Raw genomic sequence first — 23087 nt, 5'->3', positions numbered from 1 at the left:
ACTATTTGTGCTAAATTATAATATTTCTGCTTTTTATACTATTTGTGCTAAATTATAATATTTCTGCTTTTTATACTATTTGTGCTAAATTATAATATTTCTGCTTTTTATACTATTTGTGCTAAAACATAGTATTTCTACTAAATGTAGTATTTCTGCTTTTTATACTATTTGTGCTAAATTATAATATTTCTGCTTTTTATACTATTTGTGCTAAATTATAATATTTCTGCTTTTTATACTATTTGTGCTAAATTATAATATTTCTGCTTTTTATACTATTTGTGCTAAATTATAATATTTCTGCTTTTTATACTATTTGTGCTAAAACATAGTATTTCTACTAAATGTAGTATTTATGCTTAATCATACTATTTCTGCTTTTTATAGGATTTGTGCCTAATATATTATTTCTGCTTTTTATAGGATTTGTGCTTAATATAGTATTTCTGCTAAATTATAGTATTTCTGCTTTTTATAGTATTTGTGCTAAAACATAGTATTTCTACTAAATGTAGTATTTATGCTTAATCATAGTATTTCTATATATTTCTGCCAGGTCCCCAGGCAGCCAATCCTCTGTGAGGACTTAGACATTCAAATTTTCAAATCAGGGCCTGCACGGTTTCCCAGCCAATCATATATGTGTCCTGAGGCATTCAAATTTGCATATTGGGGCCTTCATGGCTTCTAAGCCAGCCAATCATATCTGAGGGCTGAGGAATTCAAATCCACAAATCAGGGCCTGCACGGCTTCCCAGGCAGCCAATCATATATGTGGCCTCAGGCATTCAAATTTGCATATTGGGGGAATTCGTGGCTTCTAAGTCAACAAGTCATCCATGTCGTATATCTCTAAAAATTCACATTTTAATGATAAATTGTTAACACTGGAAGATTCCCCCATCTCTTCTGAACAAAACGGTGTAAGAATGACCGCTCTAGCCCCTACGGTTTGGAAATTATGGTCATTTGTTTGATGGGAGTCCTCACTATGAGAAATAGGCTGCAATAATCCTGTGCCTCTCTCTGCTGCGTGTGTAAAAAGATGCACCTGTTTTGGCGGGAAAAAGTACACAGGCTCTCTGATTGGTGGATTCAAATTCAGCAGCTCCCAGGCTGACCTAGAAACTTACTTCTCTCTCCCTGTGCATTTTTTTGCTGATTTTTTCATTTAACAAGTATATTTGAGGGACCCTCAGCATGTTCAGCATTTTTTCAGCTGTCCATTTTGCTTTTCCAATTTTTCTGTTTAACTTATTACTATTGTGCTAAATCATACTGTTTCTGCTATTTCATAAGATTTGTGCTTAATATAGTATTTCTGCTAAATTTAGTATTTCTGATTAATTATAGTTTTTCTACTAAATCATAGTACAGTATTTCTGCTTTTTATGGGATTTGTGCTAAAACAAAGTATTTCTACTAAATGTAGTATTTATGCTTACTCATACCATTTCTGCTTTTTATTGGATTTGTGCTTAATATAGTATTTCTGCTAAATTATAGTATTTCTGCCAAATTATAATATTTGTGCTAAAACATAGTCTTAATTTAAAATTACAATATTCATAGTTCATCACAGTGTCTCTGGTAAATCACAATATTTCTGCTCTGTTGTACTATTTTTCTAAATCATAGTGTTTCTGTAATGTTTAAGTATTTTTGGCTAAATATATTCTTTCTGTTATCTTATACTATTTCTCCTAAATTCTTGTATTTTTGAGAAGTTATCATGTTTCTGGTAAGTTACAATATTTCTGCTAAATTCTGCTATGCTATTGTATTTCTGCCAAGTATTATGTTTCCTCTAAGATATTGCAGTTCTGCTAAGTTATTCCATTTTAGCAAACTTCTTTTGCTTCTGCAAAGTTTTTACAATTTCTGCAACTTTTCAGCTTTTTCAGCTACTTTTTGCATACAGCTTCAGCTTTAAAGCATCCACACTGCATTTTCGCAGGAAATGCAAATTTTTCTAGTTGTGTGGATGCTTTAAGCATCCACACTATTGAGTTCCTGTTTCTCTTTATTCTTTATTATTATTATTATTATTATTCTTAGGACTTCCGTACACTTTTCGCCGTTAAACTACTTCCACAATTTTCAGCCGATTTTCACCGTTCAAATTTTAAACTATTCAGCTATTTTTGCTCTTTCCGGCTATGACTTTTGCTATTTTTAACTATTATACTTTTTAAAATATTCCACTTTTTTCCTTTAATTTGTCCCATTGAAATGAATGGGAAACTTCAGCAATTCTGCTAAAATTTGCTTGTTTTTGAAACTTAACTACTTCCTCATACTTTCACCTAGAACAACCATTCAAATTTTAAAATGTTCACAAATTATTGGGCTATTCAGGTATGATTCAGCTTTTTCAAATCTTTTACTGTTTTACTTTTATGCCTCTTAAAGTTTTGAGTTGCAAAATTGTGATTTTTCACAAAATACATGCGTTGTTATGGTTGCTATGCTCTTGGCTTCCAGTGTGCCACTGAAGCTTTTGCAGTCTTCTCTTCATGTCCGAACAACTGTTTGCTACTTGCTCAATATTCACTCAACTTCCACAAATTATACATCAAAACGTAGGTATTTTTGCTGGCTTTCAGAAAATGTCACTATCATTGTTGTGGTATTCATAGAACTTTCGCAAATCTCCTCAGACTAACACAAGGTCAGAAAACTCTCCATATAAAGTGAATGGAGAGCTTGTTCAAAATCACCGCTGGATTTCTGTAATGAGAGGCATATTCGAATCGTCATATCTCCTTAACGAAGCAAAGTTAAGACATGAGGCTTGTCCCGGCATATCTTCAGACACTCGTGACGCTCACAATTCAAGAATTTCTTTCTCACCTATTACCGTTCTGAAATGAGTTGGACTTGTTTGAGGGTAGGAAATTTGTCCTTCGCTCAGATTTCTTCAGATTTCAAAGTCTGGAAATGAACCACTTTTTTCTCTCGTCATAACTTTTTGTTGGATTTCCACAGAGACCTGAAAATTTCCATGATTGTTCACCAAAGCCTGCTGTCTCTTACGGTGAAAGAATGATATTGATACTCCAAATAGATTTCAAGTTACAAAGCGTTGTTTGAGGGCAAGTCAAGGCAGTTTTTGCTTCGCTCTACTCAGTTATGGTGCATTAGAAGTCAAATATCTTTAATAATTGATATTTTAATGATAAATTGTAAACATTGGAAGATTCCCCCATGTCTTCTGAACAAAACGGTGTAAGAATGACCGTTCTAGCCCCTACGGTTAGGAAATTATGGTCATTTGTTTGAGGGGAGTCGTCACTATGAGAAATAGACTGCAATAATCCTGTGCCTCTCTCTGCTGCGTGTGTAAAAAGATGCACCTTTTTTGGCGGGAAAACGTAAACAGCCACTCTGATTGGTGGATTTAAATTCGGCAGCTCTCTCCCTCTGTGTCTGTCTGTGTGTGTGTGTGTGTGTGTGTGTGTGTGTGTGTGTGTGTGTGTTTAGTGGGAGAGAGAGAACCCTACCCTTATTTGGCAGCATGTCATTGTAGGATTTAAATTGAATATAGTTAGACTGATTGACTGGATTAGAGCCTGTGTTTGTTTGTCCCTCTCTGCATTTCTGTTTCAATATGCCTCCATATTTGTAATTTTGTAAGTTATTGCTATTCTGCTAAATCATAGTATTTCTGGTACTTTTCGGTACTTGTGCTAAATACAGTATTTCTGCTAAATTATAGTATTTCTGCTTTATTATACTATTTGTGCTAAAACATAGTATTTCTACTAAATGTAGTATTTCTGCTTTTTATACTATTTGTGCTAAATTATAATATTTCTGCTTTTTATACTATTTGTGCTAAATTATAATATTTCTGCTTTTTATACTATTTGTGCTAAATTATAATATTTCTGCTTTTTATACTATTTGTGCTAAAACATAGTATTTCTACTAAATGTAGTATTTCTGCTTTTTATACTATTTGTGCTAAATTATAATATTTCTGCTTTTTATACTATTTGTGCTAAATTATAATATTTCTGCTTTTTATACTATTTGTGCTAAATTATAATATTTCTGCTTTTTATACTATTTGTGCTAAATTATAATATTTCTGCTTTTTATACTATTTGTGCTAAAACATAGTATTTCTACTAAATGTAGTATTTCTGCTTTTTATACTATTTGTGCTAAATTATAATATTTCTGCTTTTTATACTATTTGTGCTAAATTATAATATTTCTGCTTTTTATACTATTTGTGCTAAAACATAGTATTTCTACTAAATGTAGTATTAATGCTTAATCATACTATTTCTGCTTTTTATAGGATTTGTGCCTAATATAGTATTTCTGCTTTTTATAGGATTTGTGCTTAATATAGTATTTCTGCTAAATTATAGTATTTCTGCTAAATTATAGTATTTCTGCTTTTTATAGTATTTGTGCTAAAACATAGTATTTCTACTAAATGTAGTATTTATGCTTAATCATAGTATTTCTATATATTTCTGCCAGGTCCCCAGGCAGCCAATCCTCTGTGAGGACTTAGACATTCAAATTTTCAAATCAGGGCCTGCACGGTTTCCCAGCCAATCATATATGTGTCCTGAGGCATTCAAATTTGCATATTGGGGCCTTCATGGCTTCTAAGCCAGCCAATCATATCTGAGGGCTGAGGAATTCAAATCCACAAATCAGGGCCTGCACGGCTTCCCAGGCAGCCAATCATATATGTGGCCTCAGGCATTCAAATTTGCATATTGGGGGAATTCGTGGCTTCTAAGTCAACAAGTCATCCGTGTCGTATATCTCTAAAAATTCACATTTTAATGATAAATTGTTAACACTGGAAGATTCCCCCATCTCTTCTGAACAAAACGGTGTAAGAATGACCGCTCTAGCCCCTACGGTTTGGAAATTATGGTCATTTGTTTGAGGGGAGTCCTCACTATGAGAAATAGGCTGCAATAATCCTGTGCCTCTCTCTGCTGCGTGTGTAAAAAGATGCACCTGTTTTGGCGGGAAAAAGTACACAGGCTCTCTGATTGGTGGATTCAAATTCAGCAGCTCCCAGGCTGACCTAGAAACTTACTTCTCTCTCCCTGTGCATTTTTTTGCTGATTTTTTCCATTTAACAAGTATATTTGAGGGACCCTCAGCATGTTCAGCATTTTTTCAGCTGTCCATTTTGCTTTTCCAATTTTTCTGTTTACCTTATTACTATTGTTCTAAATCATACTGTTTCTGCTATTTCATAAGATTTGTGCTTAATATAGTATTTCTGCTTTTAATAGGATTTGTGCTTAATATAGTATTTCTGCTTTTTATAGAATTTGTGCTTAATATAGTATTTCTGCTTTTTATAGGATTTGTGCTTAATATAGTATTTCTGCCAAATTATAATATTTGTGCTAAAACATAGTCTTAATTTAAAATTACAATATTCATAGTTCATCACACTGTCTCTGGTAAATCACAATATTTCTGCTCTGTTGTACTATTTTTCTAAATCATAGTGTTTCTGTAATGTTTAAGTATTTTTGGCTAAATATATTCTTTCTGTTATCTTATACTATTTCTCCTAAATTCTTGTATTTTTGAGAAGTTATCATGTTTCTGGTAAGTTACAATATTTCTGCTAAATTCTGCTATGCTATTGTATTTCTGCCAAGTATTATGTTTCCTCTAAGATATTGCAGTTCTGCTAAGTTATTCCATTTTAGCAAACTTCTTTTGCTTCTGCAAAGTTTTTACAATTTCTGCAACTTTTCAGCTTTTTCAGCTACTTTTTGCATACAGCTTCAGCTTTAAGCATCCACACTGCATTTTCGCAGGAAATGCAAATTTTTCTAGTTATTATTATTATTCTTCAAGTTGCTTCCGTACACTTTTCGCCGTAGAACTACTTCCACAATTTTCAGCCGATTTTCACCGTTCAAATTTTAAACTATTCTGCTATTTTTGCTCTTTCCGGCTATGACTTTTGCTATTTTTTTGCTATTATACTTTTTAAAATATTAAGCTTTTTTCCTTTAATTTGTCCCATTGAAATGAATGGGAAACTTCAGCAATTCTGCTAAAATTTGCTTGTTTTTGAAACTTAACTACTTCCTCATACTTTCACCTAGAACAACCATTCAAATTTTAAAATGTTCACAAATTATTGGGCTATTCAGGTATGATTCAGCTTTTTCAAATCTTTTACTGTTTTACTTTTATGCCTCTTAAAGTTTTGAGTTGCAAAATTGTGATTTTTCACAAAATACATGTGTTGTTATGGTTGCTATGCTCTTGGCTTCCAGTGTGCCACTGAAGGTTTTGCAGTCTTCTCTTCATGTCCGAACAACTGTTTGCTACTTGCTCAATTTTCACTCAACTTCCACAAATTATACATCAAAACGTAGGTATTTTTGCTGGCTTTCAGAAAATGTCACCATCATTGTTGTGGGATTTATAGAATTTTGGCAAATCTCCTCAGACTAACACAAGGTCAGAAAACTCTCCATATAAAGTCAATGGAGAGTTTGTTCAAAATCACCGCTGCATTTCTGTAATGAGAGGCATATTCGAATCGTCATATCTCCTTAACGAAGCAAAGTTAAGACATGAGGCTTGTCCCGGTATATCTTCAGACACTCGTGACGCTCACAATTCAAGAATTATTTTCTCACCTATTACCGTTCTGAAATGAGTTGGACTTGTTTGAGGGTAGGAAATTTGTCCTTCGCTCAGATTTCTTCAGATTTCAAACTGTGGAAATGAACCACTTTTTTCTCTCGTCATAACTTTTTGTTGGATTTCCACAGAGACCTGAAAATTTCCATGATTGTTCACCAAACCCTGCTGTCTCTTACGGTGAAAGAATGATATCGATACTCCAAATAGATTTAGAGTTAGAAAGCGTTGTTTGAGGGCAAGTCAAGGCAGTTTTTGCTTCGCTCTACTCAGTTATGGTGCATTAGAAGTCAAATATCTTTAATAATTCATATTTTAATGATAAATTGTAAACACTGGAAGATTCCCCCATCTCTTCTGAACAAAACGGTGTAAGAATGACCGCTCTAGCCCCTACGGTTAGGAAATTATTTTCATTTGTTTGAGGGGAGTCCTCACTATGAGAAATAGGCTGCAATAATCCTGTGCCTCTCTGTGCTGCGTGTGTAAAAAGAGGCACATGTTTTGGCGGGAAAAAGTACACAGGCTCTCTGATTGGTGGATTCAAATTCAGCAGCTCCCAGGCTGACCTAGAAACTTACTTCTCTCTCCCTGTGCATTTTTTTGCTGATTTTTTCATTTAACAAGTATATTTGAGGGACCCTCAGCATGTTCAGCATTTTTTCAGCTGTCCATTTTGCTTTTCCAATTTTTCTGTTTAACTTATTACTATTGTGCTAAATAATACTATTTCTGCTATTTTATAAGATTTGTGCCTAATATAGTATTTCTGCTAAATTACAATATTTCTGCTTTTTATACTATTTGTGCTAAAACATAGTATTTCTACTAAATGTAGTATTTATGCTTAATCATACTATTTCTGCTTTTTATGGGATTTGTGCCTAATATAGTATTTCTGCTTTTTATAGGATTTTTGCTCAAACATAGTATTTCTACTAAATGTAGTGTTTATGCTTAATCATCCTATTTCTGCTTTTTATAGGATTTGTGCTTAATATAGTATTTCTGCTAAATTATAGTATTTCTGCTTTTTATAGTATTTGTGCTAAAACATAGTATTTCTACTAAATGTAGTATTTATGCTTAATCATAGTATTTCTATATATTTCTGCCAGGTCCCCAGGCAGCCAATCCTCTGTGAGGACTGAGAAATTCAAATTTTCAAATCAGGGCCTGCACGGCTTCCCAGCCAATCATATATGTGTCCTGAGGCATTCAAATTTGCATATTGGGGCCTTCATGGCTTCTAAGCCAGCCAATCATATCTGAGGGCTGAGGAATTCAAATCCACAAATCAGGGCCTGCACAGCTTCCCAGCCAGCCAATCATGTATGTGGGCTCCAGGTATTCAAATTTGCATATTGGGGAATTCGTGGCTTCTAAGTCAACAAGTCATCCATGTCATATATCTCTAAAAATTCATATTTTAATGATAAATTGTCAACACTTGAAGATTCCCCCACCTCTTCTGAACAAAACGGTATAAGAATGACCGTTCTAGCCCCTACGGTTAGGAAATTATGGTCATTTGTTTGAGGGGAGTCCTCACTATGAGAAATAGGCTGCAATAATCCTGTGCCTCTCTGTGTTGCGTGTGTAAACAGAAGCACCTGTTTTGGTGGGGAAAAGTGCACAGGCTCTCTGATTGGTGGATTCAAATTCAGCAGCTCCCAGGCTGACCTAGAAACTTACTTCTCTCTCCCTGTGTGTGTGTGTGTGTGTGTGTGTGTGTGTGTGTGTGTGTGTGTGTTTAGTGGGAGAGAGAGGACCCTGCCCTTATTTGGCAGCATGTCATTGTAGGATTTAAATTGAATATAGTTAGACTGGTTGACTGAATTGGATCTTGTGTGTGTGTCTCTCTGTGCATGTGTGTTTCCTCATGTGTACATATTTGTAATTGTGTGGCTGTCATAAAAATTTTTTCAGATTTTTTTCATTTAACAAGTATATTTGAGGGACCCTCAGCATGTTCAGCATTTTTTCAGCTGTCCATTTTGCTTTTCCAATTTTTCTGTTTAACTTATTACTATTGTGCTAAATCATACTATTTCTGCTATTTTATAAGATTTGTGCTTAATATAGTATTTCTGCTTTTTATAAGATTTGTGCTTAATATAGTATTTCTGCTAAATGTAGTATTTATGCTTAATCATATTATTTCTGCTTTTCATAGGATTTGTGCTTAATATAGTATTTCTGCTAAATTTAGTATTTCTGATTAATTATAGTTTTTCTACTAAATCATAGTACAGTATTTCTGCTTTTTATGGGATTTGTGCTAAAACAAAGTATTTCTACTAAATGTAGTATTTATGCTTAATCATACCGTTTCTGCTTTTTATAGGATTTGTGCTTAATATAGTATTTCTGCTAAATTATAGTATTTCTGCAAAATTATAATATTTGTGCTAAAACATAGTCTTAATTTAAAATTACAATATTCATAGTTCATCACAGTGTCTCTGGTAAATCACAATATTTCTGCTCTGTTGTACTATTTTTCTAAATCATAGTGTTTCTGTAATGTTTAAGTATTTTTGGCTAAATATATTCTTTCTGTTATCTTATACCATTTCTCCTAAATTCTTGTATTTTTGAGAAGTTATCATGTTTCTGGTAAGTTACAATATTTCTGCTAAATTCTGCTATGCTATTGTATCTCTGCCAAGTATTATGTTTCCTCTAAGATATTGCAGTTCTGCTAAGTTATTCCATTTTAGCAAACTTCTTTTGCTTCTGCAAAGTTTTTACAATTTCTGCAACTTTTCAGCTTTTTCAGCTACTTTTTGCATACAGCTTCAGCTTTAAGCATCCACACTGCATTTTCGCAGGAAATGCAAATTTTTCTAGTTATTAAATGCTTTTAATTCTCTTTAACTGACAGAACTCAAAATTTTAGGGTGAAAAATAAGTGCTCCATCAGCACTGGTGTGCCTTATGGCTGTGTTAGCTCACTAGTCCTGTTTACTCTTTATAATCTTTATATTTACGTGTACACTTCTTCCCAATCCTTATAAATAAGTAACTGAATCAGAAAAAGTGAAGCAATACTGAATTGCATTTTTTAAAATTTTGTATAGCAATTTTGTTTTCTTTTCTTTGCTCAATTAACTTCTGTAGATTGTTTACATAATTGAAATAAAAATGAATGTCATGGTCCATGGTCCTGTGTCTGTGGAGTCTGTGTGTGTGTGTGATGCTCGGGTAGCCACACCCCCAGGCTGGGCCATCACCGGCACACCTGCATTCCATCGGGGTGATTACCGGAAGAACTACTTAAACCCGCGCTGACGGATGCTCCACGTCAGTCTGTTAATCACCTCTCTGTGGCAACTAGACTCCTGCGAAAGCGTTGTGCTAATGATTTATTGGAACTGTGTTAAATCTGCCTTCTTGTGTTTAAGATTTCAATCCGGCGTCCAGTGTCTGCCTCCTGCCTGTCCTCCTGCTCGATTACATCACTCGGTGCATCATCTGGCCTCGTCACTAACTCCACGGACTCCCTCCTCACGGACTTTCACACTTCCCTCCCGAGCCCCCACGATCCCACTCCGATCATAAGCCTACTACTCCTATCCTGCCTTGTTGTGCTCCGCTGCTTACTAGTAATTTTCTCCCCTTTCTGTTGCAGCCTCCCACGGTCCCGATCCCGGCTTCCCCGTGTCATTTGTTTCCCCGGGTTTTTCTGTTCCTCGTTTGTTCCTCTGGTTTTCCCGGGCCGCCTTTTGTTATTTATAATAAAGTGTCTTTTCCTGCTAGCACTTGAGTCTGCTTCTGGATCCTTTTGTGCATGCGTGCCTCGGCACATGACAATGAACAAGCAATCAAACAACTGTAACCCAAGTAACTTTATTTTCAGGTGTTCTGATGCCAAATTTAGCTTGGCATACGAGAACAGATCTCTCAGAGCGCTTCACTGAGGTAAACATTCAGTCAGGTTAAACCGTTTTCTGTAGATATCAGGGTATTCACCTCGACTACCTCTTTAGCTGGAATGGTCACACTGACAACTCATGTTCTCATTTACAGCAAAAGGACTTTATGGCTTTGACTAATGTGCTTGATGTCAACCAGAGAACAATGTTTCTGTTCATCAAGATAGAACATCATGAGGTATGAAGTATTGTTATGGTATGGCAAGCTCTCTGTGGAGGTAAAATCTAAGCTGTTGTGTCTGGTGCAGTTTGCCATGAAGGTGATGGAGGGCTGAAGACCTCTCCATACAATCCATTCATGAGTGACCTGTATTCATTGAGTTACAGAGCTTTATTAGACCCTCATCTATCCTCCACCCTGAGGAGTAGCTCTTGCCTTCTGGCAGAAGAAACAGAGTCCCAAAATGCTGAATAGCATTAAAAATTAATTTGTCTGCATGTCAATCAGGGTTTTTAATGATCATTTTTAAAGTTATCTGTGCAATATGAGAATTGTGGAGTGTTTGTTTTCACTAAATTGACTGGTTATTAACAGATAGACTTCTGTTCTTTATCAATTTATTTATTTCTCTTTTATTCAAATGTTTATTAACACTTTGTGAAGGAAGCTTCAATGACAGCAACTGAGCCCACAGCAAATATTCCTAAAGGACAATAAAGTATGACTCAGTGTAAATGGTGTTTTTTTTCCAGATTCAGTGTTTGAATATACTTGAGTTGAGGCTTCATATCAAACAGCAGACGATTCACTTTCTTTGATTCCATCATAAAAAAAAAGTTTTGCTGTTTTTCCATAAGTGTGCAAGATAGTCCTTGTTTGTCTCATCACTGTTTCAGCTGAAGAACTGAAACAAAGGTCTGAGTCCTGCTACTTCCTCTTTCCTGGTGCTCGCCACTTGTGTGAGTGTCTTGAGCGTTCTCCACATGGCGCTGCTTATCTGCCAGGATGCTCTGTGTGGCTTTGGTCTTCTCATATCTGGAGCATTAGTTACACAAAGATAGACATTTAAAAATTCAATTTCAGGTGTAATGTGTCACAATGGTATGACTAACTTTGTGCTCTTCAACAGATGTTGTACAGATTTGGGGAAATAAAAAATGCAGATTAAGACAGAACAGCATTTCAGAATTCAAACCAAACAGAAAATATCAGCACAAAGATTTTGAATTCAGCTTTTCCAAAAAGCCTGCTCCATGTGACTGAAATATAACACACATGCACGCAGGTCCATAAGTACCTGCAGGAACTACAGAAAGAAGCGGAGACTCAACTTAATCAGACTACATTTGAATGTATCCTGATAAATATTCATATTGATTCCCCATGGGGATCAATAAGGTATACATTACATTAAAAGTTGCCGCTGAGCCGGCAGAAGGAAGAGGCGGAGCAGCATCTGAAAGAATCTAAAAGTGAAACTTAAAGTGAGTTTCTCTTCAAAAGTGCATCAAACTGCTCATCCAACCTTTCTCAGCAGCACAGCAGAGCTTCTGTTCAACACTGGTAAGTACAGATGTCCATGATCACACTGTTGTAAAGGGCAACTGTTGATCCTCCTACTTTATAAACCTGTAAACAGGATGAGGGGAGACCCCGGTGTGACAAGACACTTTCTGTTCATTAAGTCCGTCAGCAGTGCCGATTCAGAGTAAAACTAACCAATTAAAGGGGAATGAACTGGATTCAGAGCATGAGGAGACTCATAAAAAGACCCTAGAAATATTCTTAATGAGTTAAAGACATCAGGATTACCTACAAAGGTCAGCGGTGCAGCTTCTTCTTTCCAGATGCTGAACTTCAGCTCTGCACAGAGGCTGAAATGCAACAAACTTGTTTTGTTCTTCGGTTGTTGTTTCAAAAAGGTTGAAATGAGAGTTGACTTTATAGCGGCACTCATCAGACTACATGTGTTGAATTGAGACAAAGAAGTTTACAGTTAAAATCTTTGATCTCATCACAGTCACATTAGTTCCAATTCACTAGCTTGGACCACATCCTCATGAGGTTTGACAGCATTTCTAACAGATACTGGCAGATAACTTGAGCATGACTTGAGGCTCCGGTTTGCGGAGGGTGGTGGCTCCCCTGGCCTGGCAGATCATTGTGTACTAATGAGAAGTAAATTAACTGAAAAAGGGAGGGGCATGGAAATAAGAACAGCCTGTAGTGCAGGGGGATCATATATAGACAGAGAACAGGAAAGGGCATGTATGGAGGTGTGGTCCTGCGTCTGAAAATCAGAAAAATGATCTCTTCTAAAAATGCTATCATTCAGCCACAAATCCACTGTGGAAACTTGTCACTTCTCCGGACTTTGGAAGTGAATTACATGGTTTGTATTTCAGTCTGCTTGCTTTTATTACCGTTTATTCACTACTTCTTGTACTTACTGTTTCTATTTCTTTTTTTATCGTTCACAGTACAAACATAGCCAAGGATTTATTTTATTGTGAAGGAGTGACAGGAAATATAGTACGTGTGACACTGAGTAAGCAGAGCTTTGTTAACAGGGATGTTCTTTAATAAAAAACAATCTACACAACAGAACATGAACCATTTATCAGTAACAGTTGATCCTGTTTAACCTGCTCATCACTCTACCTTTTACAGCATCCAAATGACTGATGATCACATCCTAACAGTTTTTAAAGTGGACTTATTCTGCTTGTTTCCAGCTACACATTTTTATACTTGGACTGTCCTAGAGTAGCATTGCATGACAATTGTCTTGGACCATACATGCCAACCCTCCCGATTTTTCCGGGAGAATCCAGAATTTCAGGCTACGTTCACATGTACATGGGCATTTTTAAAAACGGAGATTTTCTGTTTTCGTTTTTAAAAAAAAAAATAAAAAAATTCTGTCCACACATAAACGCCAAAAACAAAGGAAAACGCTGCTAGAAACATGTCAAAGCAACAGGTGGCAATATATTCCTAACCATGAAGAAATGTTGGCCAATCAGAAGTCTAGAAGCCTTTGTGGACATATATATAAGACTCTTAGATAACTTATGAATGTTATTGTTTGACTTTTTTCAGTATTTTATTTGTTCGTGAGTAAATTGGTTTGGCAGAGATTACTCATTGATCATTGATCAACTGGTCCCTGAACGAAACTGACACCCTAGAGAAGCCTGGGCTCAGGAGAGCCCGATTTTCCTGCAGAGACGTTACGCGATGGTCGGTTGCATCGTGTGCCTGGTGACACTCTCGATGTAGGACATTGAGTGACATCTATCTACCATTAGGAATCCTGATAACAGAATTCTGGCTGATTGGAGCTGGCTCGGACCTGGCTTATTGAAGCAGAGCTGTTTAAAACCCCACAAGGCTGGCCGACATGATTGACGATGGGCAAGCTGTGAGTACTCAGACTGTGTTTTGAATGCAATATGGATAAGATCTTGGAGAAGCTCACGGGAAATTTATAGACATGGCAGGGCTCGCAAAATCGCTAGCCCGACATCCCGGGGCTAGCGATTTTTCCAGTCGGGCTACCAAAATTTATCTCTGCCCTGCCCATCGGCCTATCATAGGAAGGAAAAATATATGTCAATGCTTTTGCATTCTTTCGGAAATGTAGCTGGGTAATTATGTCATTGACATCGGTGAGCCGCTGTCAATATGTGGCATATTGAAATCGCGTTTGAATTTGCGCTTGTTTTTTGCTTTCACTTTGCAATCGTGCGAACTGTGTATAGAGAGCGACAGCACTGATTGGTGAGTGACGATAATTTGCGCACCAATTCCTCTGACATCGTCTTATCAGTCGTTAGCTTACTATGCAAACATGACAAGTGAAATCTCCCGCAGAAAGCTTATACATATGAGAGGTTGATCGGGCAGAGAATCGCTGAGTGTGTGTGTGTGTGTAAAAGCAGCAGGATATATATTTTAGTTCTGCTGAGCCAGATAAGACAGGTCAGGGTGAAGAAGTGACAGCCAAAGAAAAGCTTACCACAAAACGGAGAAGTTATGACAAATCAGACTATAAGGCAAAAAGAAAGTGCAGCTTTATGGTTTCATGGACAAAAGAATTTGTGGCTGCGATATGACGAGCTATATAACCGGGGCTGCACATAAGTGGTCCGCAGGTGCGCATTCGCTGTCAAAATAAAAAACGCGCACAAGATAAGAAGTTGCAACGTGTGTTTGTGTACATAAGATTTTCAGGAGGAGGACAGACATTTGTTTAGAACTCTTAAAGATGTCAAAGAAGCTCCTTTAAGCAATTACTTTGGTTTTCCTCCACCTCCAAACAAATGTCAGAAGGAGTCCGAACCACAAAAGAAGCGCGTATTCTCGGAAAAGTGGTTGCAGGAGGTGAGCTGGCTTCAAACAAATGATGAACGCACAGAGATGTGGTGCAGAATGTGCCGTGAAAATCCCACTCTAGCGGACAAAAACAGTGCTTTTTATATGGACGCAAATGCGCGTTGCAACTTCTTATCTGGTGCGTCTGGTGTGTCTTTTATTTTGACAGCGAATGCGCACATGCGGACCACGTATGTGCACCCGTGTAAATAACATAATCTTCTGCCGGGTGTGTTGTTGGTTTTCCCTCGATTTCTGAGTCGACAAGCGCCTTTGTTACTGGGACCAGTCATTTTAAGAAAGGCCTCCATTAGAACCTGTGAGAAATGCAAGAAATGCATTATTGCTCAGTCTGCAATATCTTTTCCAGAACAAACACCAATTGCAAATAACATACTAAAAATAAACCTGAAAAATCTGTTTAGAACAGCGTACTATGTTGCAAAGAGTGAACTACCACTGGCACAATTTAGCAGTCTTTGCAAACTTCAAAAAGCAAATGGCCTAGATCTTGGTTCCACTTGCCTCTTACCCAAGGCTGGACTGGGACAAAAAATCGGCCCGGGCATTTTGACTAGAGATAAAGATAAAGATTGAAAATGTGACGTCATTCAGGGGTAAAACCGCAAAGGATTCTGGGAACTTGTGGCAAGAGGTACTAGCGCACGCAGGCTTTCAATTGAACTCAGTTACACAGCGATAAAAAGAAACACAAAAAATGGCAAGAAGCTGTTGTATTATTAACTGCAATAGCCGGTGTTGTGCCAAAAAGTGATTGTCTGCCAAAAACTGATTTCCGGTATTTGCCAAAAACTGATTGCTCGTATTTAAACTGGTATAAGTAACTTGTTGGCCTATAATATGTGAAACATATGTCAAATGCATCCCTCATGGATGACACAAAGTCATATTGAGCCACAAACAACATTCGTGTAACAAGGTAGAAGCCGCAATCAGTTTTTGGCAGCGACTTTTATAGAACCTTTATTTATGCAGTTAAAAAGAATCTCATTAACATTAAAAATGTCTTTTGTAAGAGTAAGACAGCAGAAATGGCAGCAAATATTACAATAGTTCTGTAAAAATATTGTAAGTGGGGAAAAAGGACCGGATTGGTTATAATGTGAGTACAATAACACAGAGTTATAAAGATACTTGAAAAAACAGATAATCTTTTAATTCTATATATAACCCCTTTGTAAACGCTGTTCACCGAAGTCTATTTACCAACATACGTAAAGATATTACACATAAAAAATACACGGAAACATTGGAAATCACTTTTTGGCAGGCAATCACTTTTTGGCACAACACCGGTCGCATGACAGCCACGGGAAGCCGACGGGTAAAGAGATCTTTTTTTTTTTTATCGGATTACGTCGTTGAAGAGAAATTTTTTTAAGCCATGTTTCCGAAGTAAGAGCCGACGGATGGTCTGGATATACCAAATATAACGTCCCAGAACACTCCAGCTCACATGTTAGTCTGCTCCAAGCATTCCCACAAAGGTCAGTCTGCTGTTAATGCGTCATTTTTCTTAACATAATTGGTGAAATAGGTTACAAGCAAGTCTGGCGCTGAACAGAAATTGTCGCGCTATGCTCCTTTGTTTATTGTGCATAAATAGTGAATTGTCCTGACACAATATTGCGTTTCGCTTGTTATTACCATGGTACATTGACAAAAACATAAACTTTTATTCACAGGATAAAACAGGTTTTTTGTATCACTAATTGCCCAGTACGAGTACAGCATACAATATTATTGTCACTGCTACATTTCTGTGATGCCTACCAGAAATTATTTCCACTACTAATTAATTACCATTGAGCTCAAAGGTTATATTAATAAACGGTTAACGAATGTGTATTTATGACAATGATATGTGAGACTGGTAAACTTACCTTTGTTCGTACGATGGTCTTTCGTTCTACACGGTGCATTTCAAGGTCCTGTACCCATCCGTCGGTAAACTGTACCTGGTCTTGTTGCAGTGACCTGAAGTTACTAAACTTCATGAGTGTATGCACTCACTCAAAGAACCGTATAATTATAAATATGAGCGTGGTGAAAGTTGGGCAGCACGCTAACGTCTTTTGTCCACTTTGTGTGCACGTAAGGGTCTGACCCTTTCACTCCTTTGATTTTTTTCCTCGTATCTTTTCTTTGTCTTTTCGTCGCATCTGTCTTTGTACGGACCGGCATTGTTCTCCTTTTGTTTTGTACATTCCTTTTTTGTGCGGCAAAGAAAAAACAAGAAGGTATTGGAATCGGAGAATGAACGTTTTGCGGTGCTGCAAATGCTTGCATTTGATGCGGTACTTGGATTGTTTTGCCACGAGTTCCCGGCATGCAATGCGCGAAAATCACATGATTGCTAAACAAGGGGGAGGGTGCATCCGGCCTCCTCGGCTGTAATTGGTCCAGCCCAGAGTCGATCATGACCAATTGGCCAATCCAACACCTTTCATTATATATACCCTTCCTAAAAAAAAATTAATTAATTAATTAAAAAAAAAAAATCCATCGGCCCATAAAAACAAAAAATCGCCAGCGGCCCACCGGGCAAGTGCCCGGTATGCCCGATGGCCAGTCCAGCTATGCTCTTACCCGTGACTTCAGTGGAAATTTCAAATTCAGGATCTGACACAGACTGATTCATGTTCTACACAGTTTTTACAAGTTCATAGAAATTTCTGTTCAATTAGAACCAAGTATTTGAGTTGATGATTGTAATTTTTATACAATGTTGTAATTTGTGTTTCAACAATTTTTTGATTAATGTTTTGTTTCCGTTACAATATTATACTTTAATGTATAATATTGTAACAGAAACAAAACAGGAAACAAAACATCAATCAAAAAATTGCTCTTTTTTATTCGGGCTACTTAAATTTATTTTGGGCTACCAAAAACTGAAGAGTCTCTGCCCAAAGGGCCACCAGGGATTTTGAAATTTTGCGAGCCCTGCATGGTGATCAGTGATGGACATTATACCAAGTGTAAAAGTGGAGTTGTGACAGTAATGAACATTTTACATGTACTTAATGAAGACAATGTTGGAAAAAGGGCAGGAAATGTTAATAAGGTTGGACTGCTCCCGATATTCACAGATATATGATAACAAACATAGTGAAACTTCATCAAACTTACTCCACAATTCCTCTTTCTCTACTGCCCAACTGGTGAGACATTCCTGATCATGTCTAACACCTCCACAACAGCACTGACATACTCATCCTTCAAGATTATCCATACACTGTTTCTCTTCCTACCTACACTGTGGTAGAACAGCTTTAAGCTACCTCTGATGGTCATAGTTGTGCTTCCTTGCTATGTTTTTTTTAATGCATACACAACTCATTTACCTATACTCTCTCAATAATATCAGCACTTTACCAGTCATAGCTGCTACATTTAGTCTGTATTCTCATCTCCACATGGATGCCTCTCCTTATCTCTCACTGTGCTTGAACATGCCTTCCCCCTCCCTTCTTCCCCAGGCTTGAGGTCAGCACTAGGAGGGGACTGGATTGTGACCCTCCTAGTGGCTGCATTTGTCCCACGTAGAGAACGTTATCTGAAACTCAGTTTGTAGAGCAATCTGTAGTCTGAACTTTGAGCTCACAGGGATTACATACACTAACCTTATTATTTAAAAATGAACATTCACAAGGTGAACAATAGGAGATATTTGACAGGAAAGAAGGAAAAGCAGAAAAAGTCCACTTTAAACATAATGAAAAGTGAATTTGAAATAAAATCATTTTCTTTTCTTTCTCACTCAGAGTGCAGACATGTCTGCTGCCAGCTGTCTTCTATCGAAAGATCGGTTTCTGTGCTCCATCTGTCTGGATGTCTTCACTGATCCAGTCTCCACACCATGTGGACACAACTTCTGCAAAAGCTGCATCAGTCAACACTGGGATATCAGTGACAGGTGTCAGTGTCCTTTGTGTAAAAAGGTCTTTCAGACCAGACCTGAGCTGCACATCAACACTTTCATATCTGACATGGTTTCTCAGTTCAGACATGAAGCTCAGCAGAAAGTCAGCAGCAGCAGCTCAGAGCAACAAGCTGCCAAACCAGGAGAAGTTCTCTGTGACATCTGCACTGGAACCAAACTGAAGGCTCTGAAGTCCTGCCTGGTGTGTCTGGCCTCCTACTGTCAGACTCACCTGGAGCCTCATCTGACAATGAAAGGTTTGAAAAGACATCAGCTGATTGATCCTGAGGAGAACCTGGAAAGCAGGATGTGTATGAAGCATGATAAACCTCTGGAGCTGTTCTGTAAGACCGATCAGACATGTGTCTGCATGCTCTGCTGTGTTTTTGACCACAAGACTCATGAGTTTGTTCCTCTGAGAGAAGAATATGAAGTAAAGAAGGCAGAGCTGGTCAAGACTGAAGCTGAAATTCAACAGATGATCATAAAGAGACTACTTAAGATTCGAAAGATCAAAAAGTCAGTGAAGATGAGCAAAGATGCTGCAGACAGAAAGAAAGCAGAAGGTGTTCAGGTCTTCACTGCTCTGAAGGAGTCTGTTGACAAACGTATGAATGAGTTCATAAAGGAGATCGAAGACAAACAAGAATCAACAAAGAAACAGGCTGAAGGTTTCATCACAGATCTGGAACAGGAAATTTCTGAGTTGATGAAGAGAAGCTCTGAGGTGGAGCAGCTCTCACGCTCTAAAGATCACCTCCATCTCCTCCAAAGCTTCTCATCCCTGAAAGCTGCTCCAACCACCAAGGACTGGACAGAGGTCAGTATCCATCCACCATCATATGAGGGGACTGTGGTGAGAGCTGGGGTGAGAGCTGTTAGTCAACTGAAGGAGACACTCAATAAAGAAATGAAGAAGTTGTTTGAAGCTGAGTTGAAGAGGGTCCAGCAGTATGCAGTGGATGTGACTCTTGATCCTGATACAGCACATCCTAAACTCATCCTGTCTGATGATGGGAAACAAGTACACTGTGGTGAAGAGGAGAATGATCTTCCAGACAACCCAGAGAGATTTTCTGAATTTCTCATTGTTTTAGGAAAGCAGAGTTTGTCATCTGTCATGGTCCTGGGCCATGTGGGCCCAGTATTCTTAGTTTCCATGTATTTTTGTATTTCGTTCCTTATTTAGACCGTGTTTTCTGAGTTGCCCTGTTGTGTTGTTCCCTAAGTGTTTTCCCTTCATGGCTTTTACCCCCTGTGTGCCCCTCTGTGTATCTGTGAGCCCTCGTCTCTCCTTATGTTTTATTCCATGTTTCCCCTGCCCTTTATGTCTAAGTTCTCCCCGTGCTCTCTCCCCCCTGTGTGCCCTCTATATATTTATGAGCCCTCGTCTCCCTTTGTGGTTGTTTCATGTTTCCCCAGCCTGTTATGTCTGTGTTTTCCCCGTGCTCTCTCTCCTCCTGTCTGAACCTCTGTGCCTGTACCCGTCAGTGTTATGTTCACTCCGCCCTGTCTCGTTATGGTTATCTGTGTCACCTGTGTTCCCCGTGTGTTCCCACTTTCCTCGTTAACCCTCTGTGTATTTCTGTCTGCGTCTTCCTCTGTTCGGCGTCGCGTTCGCCCTCATGCCGTGTGTGGTTCTCCCCGTGTCTTCCAGTATATGTTACTTTAGCTTTTCCCAGTTTAGTGTAGTTTTGTATTGCTTTTTGTATCATCGTTATTGTTTATCACTTATCAGCAATAAAGCTGCATTTTGAGTTTATCCCCCGTGTGTGTGAGTTTGCAATTTGGGTCCTCATCCTGCCTGCCACACGGCCGAAACATGACAGTCATCAGGCAGATTTTACTTTGAAGTTCAAGTAAAATACAAGACCAAATTGATGTTAGGAGTGGTCACAGAGTCAGTCAACAGGAAGGAAAAATTCACGGTTGAACTGAACCGAACGAAAGGTTACTGGATTGTAGGAGTATATAAAAATAATTATATAGCTCTGGAGGGTCTTCCAGTCTGTCTCTCCCTTCAGTCAGATCCTGAGAAGGTGGGGGTGTTTGTGGATTATGAGGAGGGTCTGGTCTCCTTTCATGATGTAGATGATGCAGCTCTTATCTACTCCTTTACTGGCTGCTCCTTCACCGGGAAACTCTACCCATTCTTCTGTCCCTGGAATGTTGATGATGATGGTAAAAACTCTGCACCTCTGATCATCTGTCCTGTGATGATAGGTGATGGTGATGGTGATGAGGATGATGATGATGACCATGATAATTGATCATCACCTGTTCTGTCAATCAGTCAATCAGATATTGGAGTGCAAAACTAACACCAATGGAAGATGGACAAGGAAAGGTCAAAGCCATGATAATAGACAGTGGGCAGACAGTGTTCAGCACAATATTAATTAGACATTAATTGGAAGAGGTGTATTGCTGATTTGTCTCCTTTACGAATTATAATGGCTGTTTGTTAGCCGTTTGCATACTATGCATACTCTCTTTCTGTGTGTGTGTGTTTGTTTATCTGTTTAAATTCAGTATAGTTCCGACAACAGTTATCACAATAAAATATGTTAATGCACAATCCTTAATATGTTTTATATGTGTGTGTGTGTGTGTGTGTGTGTGTGTGTGTGTGTGTGTGTGTGTGTGTGTGTGTGTGTGTGTGTGTGAGGGGGAGGTGGGGGACGCACCAGAGGGAGTGTTCACCCAGGGCACCAAACAGGCTAGGACCGTCCCTGTGTGGAAGCATATTAATGTCAAAAGTCACGCCACAAAAACATAATCATGAGCAAATAACTTCATGTCACCACATTTTCAGATTATCTGGCATTTTAGAATAATTGGTGTTGGTCAAACAGATATGCTTTTCAGGAGCCGCAGACAAACCAGGAAACAAACACTGGATATATCTGTGACATTTGTGTGGTTCAAATACAGTCTGTCAGTTTAGGTTATCGAGAATCTTGCTGTCTTCATCATTATTCTTCTAAAATTTTATTACTCTGATCTGATTTCAGCATTGTTGCCTGCGGACTAAAGCATGGACTTTACAGTGTCTGCACTCAAAGTGAGTCCAGTCCACTAGTGCCGCCTGTGGCCATGTGTCATAGCCTACAAGCAGAGTAACTTGTGACACATCTGCACCTGGCTCTGTCAGCACATTGAGTGGAGGCTGAGTGGCTGCACTCACACCTGAAGCATTCAAATCAACCCACAAACATGTTTAAATATTCAATGCCAGTACATTGAATTATCAAGACTAAAATCAGTCATTAAGCATGAATCATTTATTTCTGTTTATTTAAAATGTGTCATAGTTAATCGCCTTCTGCAATCCGGTGATGACGTGATGAATCCTGCTTCCGGGCCCAAAGTAGTCTGCATTTAATAAGGCTGTAGTGTTTTTAACATGTTTTAATGCTTTTTATCTAGTTCTATTTAATCTCAACAAGCCCCTAAAAACAGCCAGTGGTCACTCTCAGCTTCTCTCGGTTTTTATTACCGCTAATCACTTTAAAGCTCAGTTTTTAAATCCTTACGATGTAACTACAGCCCAGCCCATGCAGCAGTATATTAATAACTAACCTCATATTGTGGATGGATTATCTCGGTGGTTCTTCTGACTGATGATTGGTCCGTTTACAGCATCCTGCCATGCGATTGCATTTGTCCCTAACCATTGGGAACCCTCACATAAACTTTTATCGAGTGGAAAAAAGTCCTCCGTTTGTTAGCGTTCGTCCTCCAGCTTTACTGTTTATGTTATGCTAACATAGCTTTGTCGCGCTAGCGATCACTTAGCACATAATATACCAGCTAGCCCAACTTCAGTAACCCTACAAACGTCACTGCTGTTTACTTTCCTGTCTTCATTTATGTTGGAAGTGATAGCAGAGCTGTATGTCTTAATTTGTTTCTTAAATCCCTCATTCTGAACATGGTATATTATATTTAGAGGGAAGCAAGCGAGCTAACTCCCTGCTAACTTCTAACTCGGTTAAATGTCATAAATTCTATTTTCATGGATGCCTGGATGTTAAATTTAATTGTTACACCTGGTAGAGCAGCCACAGTGATCATTTTATTACAGATGAAAGAATTTAGACGGTTTTTCAACTCTCAGTAATGCTGAAGTGATCATTTGACTTAGGGACCTGCAGCAGAGTTTGGGCCCAGACATGGCTAATAACGTCAGAATTAAAGACCGGATAGAGAAGTCCATGCACAC

General features: G+C 38.0%; 2 protein-coding genes and 1 long non-coding RNA gene across 4 annotated transcripts in view; 2 read left to right on the top strand and 1 right to left on the bottom strand.

Annotated features, from left to right (window-relative positions):
- The window catches only part of LOC309700871 (E3 ubiquitin-protein ligase TRIM21-like), a gene marked incomplete at its 5' end in the record, with an annotated part of 36937 nt that extends 15610 nt beyond the window's left edge, over positions 1-21327 (top strand). Inside the window, one exon of the mRNA XM_082524762.1 lies at positions 20954-21327. Within this exon, the coding sequence (XP_082380888.1) occupies positions 20954-21132 (179 nt within the window). The 3' untranslated portion in view covers positions 21133-21327. The remainder of the gene's footprint in view (positions 1-20953) is intronic.
- LOC309700900 overlaps positions 1-23087 on the bottom strand; it is a 447937-nt gene that overhangs the window by 41657 nt on the left and 383193 nt on the right. The window lies entirely within an intron of this gene.
- LOC309700171 (tripartite motif-containing protein 16-like) lies at positions 13944-20051 on the top strand (the record flags this gene model as incomplete). The annotated part of the gene is made up of 2 exons (XM_082523617.1): positions 13944-13963; positions 18705-20051. Exon 2 carries the CDS (start codon positions 18714-18716, stop codon positions 20049-20051), a length of 1338 nt encoding a protein of 445 aa, XP_082379743.1. The 5' UTR covers positions 13944-13963; positions 18705-18713.

This window comes from Aulonocara stuartgranti (genome assembly GCF_965226115.1).
Source record: "Aulonocara stuartgranti genome assembly, chromosome: 23".
Taxonomy (NCBI): Eukaryota; Metazoa; Chordata; class Actinopteri; order Cichliformes; family Cichlidae; genus Aulonocara; species Aulonocara stuartgranti.
Note: the sequence above shows the minus strand (reverse complement) of the source record. Positions and strands in the feature narration are given on the sequence as shown.